Source organism: Hippocampus comes, unplaced genomic scaffold (assembly GCF_001891065.2).
Source record: "Hippocampus comes isolate QL1 unplaced genomic scaffold, H_comes_QL1_v1.1 scaffold56, whole genome shotgun sequence".
NCBI classification, from domain to species: domain Eukaryota; kingdom Metazoa; phylum Chordata; class Actinopteri; order Syngnathiformes; family Syngnathidae; genus Hippocampus; species Hippocampus comes.
In genome coordinates, this window is record NW_017842056.1 from 701,135 (window position 1) to 703,827 (window position 2,693).

Below are 2,693 nucleotides of genomic sequence, written 5' to 3' on the forward strand. Positions count from 1 at the left end.
TATTTATTTGTTTTTTTGTTGTGGCCGGCGCCAGCTCCTCATGTGGTCTTTGGCTTCCATGGTCACCATTTTTGTCATTACAAAAAATGTACTGCTGTTTGATTGCTGCAAAGCTAATTTAACCCGATAAATAAATGACCAAACAAAGTTGTATTTATACAACTATAATGTCTGCGGATATTTATTTCTCGCTTCTCCATTATGTCAGGAGTATGTATTGCATATGTATTACACAAATAAGTTTAAATCCAGGTTGTTTGAAATATTGAATATTTTTGGGGTTGATGTAATCAATGTTAGTGAGGATTTGGAAATGAAATGAAACAAACTCATTTTGAGTCCCTTCAACATGACTGAACAGAAGGTTGGTGAAATGTGTGTGTGTGTGTGTCTGTGTGTGCGTGTGTTTTAACTTTTCAACAACATGAAATATAAAAAACACATTTGACGTGAAATCAACGGCTTAAATTTGACGATACAAACCGTCTGTTTTCGGTCAATTATATTGCACCACTTAGCACCGCTTGCCGCCTTTTATTCCTCCCGCGTAAGAGGTTGTTTGTTTTATTTGCCGGCGCGTGCCTGCTGCCCGGCTTCCAAAGCGATCCATTGCGATGTTTATGTCAATGTCAGTGTTTGCAGTGTCCCGGTGCGAATCGGGAGGAAGGCTGTCTCGCTTTTGGGGCCGAAGAAGACCAACTGCGGGCGGGTCAACGTCACTGAGGCAACGTGCCGAGTTCGCCTCTCGCAAGCTGCTCGTCGTTGACGTCTCCTTGCCGGCTACCGTGTCGAGCAGAACGCCCTCCTTTCCCGGTAATCGATTTAAAACAGCCTCTCCGTGAGCACATGTGTTGCTTTTTAACTTCCTGATGTGCCTCTGCTTATTTTCATTCGTTTATTTTTGTGTAGTCACGTAACAGGTTCAATTAAAAGGAGTATAAATAATATGATCAAAATGGAATCATAAAAATTGAGGGAAGTGGTGAGAAAATGATGGCCCGCATAGTTTTTAGATGATCAAGAGTTCTGTTGTCGTTGCATTCATTTTACTTTTAATTGGTTAGTTAAAATGTATTGAATCATTATAAATTGTATCTTTTTGTTTTTTTCTCATTAAATATCAGGCACTCTCTGAATTACAATTCATAAAATTAGAAATATTTAAAGAGGCAGTTTTACATACAAATGTGTCAAACGTATCAAATAATTTTAATTCAATTTTAATGATACTGTGGTATTTTAAAGGGGATAGTGACTTAATTTGCAAACACAGCTAGCAAGTTTTGACCTAACCGAGGAATGACTGCCCATATGGAGGTAGGTGACAACTGACTCGTTTCCGCCGTTTTTCGTAAGGCCATTTTCATGTGATCGCATTGCAGGGTCTGTTTTGGACTTCTCTTGTAAATCTTATCTTGGGCTTGTAAAAAAAAAAAAAAAAAAAAATCAGCTTTGGGCATCTATTTTTCAACATACGAGATCATTTTTAGGTATTTGGGGAGATACAGATGAAATGTTGTCAAATTTTTACACTGCGGAAGAAAGCTATGCACGACGGTAACATTTGTGTCACTTGACCTTGAATGGGGCGAGACGCAGGGGAGGGAATAGGCCATCTGTCCGTTGCCGGCGATGGTGCGGGAATCTCCGGTAGCCAAACAAACAACTGGCAGACAAGGGTCGCATGGCGGAGAGTGCTGGAGCCTATCCCAGCCGTCTTCGGCCAGTAGGCGAGGGACACCCTGAACTGGTCGCCAGCCTTTCACAGGGCGCACGTAGACGAATACCGATTGGCGCTCACGACCACACCGAGAGAAATTTGTCGCGCCCAAGCAACCTGCCATGAATGATTTTGGAATGCGTTATGCGGGAGGAAAGCGGGGTACCCAGAGAAAACCACAGTGAACATGGCACACAGGAAGACCGGAGCCGGAATCGAACCACGCACCTTTGCGCTGTGAACCGGACGTGCGCCGCCCATAACTCCCTTCATTGTTAACATATCGACAAATTTCAAACACCGTTTTATTCCTTCATTCCATCTCTTGCCGATGACATTGTTCTTATTTGGGGAAAAAAAAAGATTTTAATTTTGTTGTGACGTACGTCCATTTAAAAAAAATCGAATGTGGCCGTTGAGTCCGCCCACCCCAGATCTCGACAAGTTAAATCAGCTTCAGACAACCGTTTGTCCATGTAGTTAGTCCCGACATATCTACACACAACAAGGTCGTTTGGTTTGAAGGTCAAACATCCACATGCTTCAAAAGAATGGAGAGGATGTCATTCAGGGGTCCTCAGCGAGTCTGACTTTGCGCCAACGCAGGTTCCTCTGACCCGACCACTCCGTGACACCCCACGCATGCGAGGTGACACAGAGGACAGCCGCCCGTCCTTCCGCCCCCAGAAAAGCGTCTTCAGCTTCCCAAAACGCACCCCCCGAGCAGCTAACCTCGGGGTCGCCGGCTGTCAATCAGCGCCTCAGCTGCTTGTGCGGCTTCTGGATACGGCGCGGAAGACGTGAAGAAGGCCCCTTGAGAGAATCCCCCCGGCTCGGCGTATGGGACCATCTCTGTGCATTCATGGCGGGTAATTCGATTAGCCATCCTTCTCTTATTCTAATGCAAACCTCAGGTTGAATCGCCACCCTGTACGTGAAAGGAAAAGCCCCGGGCCACGATGGCCGGACACAG

The 2,693-nt window shown here is 44.9% G+C and overlaps 1 protein-coding gene across 1 annotated transcript in view; it reads left to right on the top strand.

Annotated features, from left to right (window-relative positions):
- The first annotated feature begins 1,311 nt into the window (after nucleotides 1–1,311).
- alx3 (ALX homeobox 3) overlaps nucleotides 1,312–2,693 on the top strand; it is a 12,582-nt gene continuing 11,200 nt past the window's right edge. Inside the window, exon 1 of the mRNA XM_019860603.1 lies at nucleotides 1,312–1,317. Coding sequence (XP_019716162.1) covers nucleotides 1,312–1,317 — 6 coding nt within the window. The remainder of the gene's footprint in view (nucleotides 1,318–2,693) is intronic.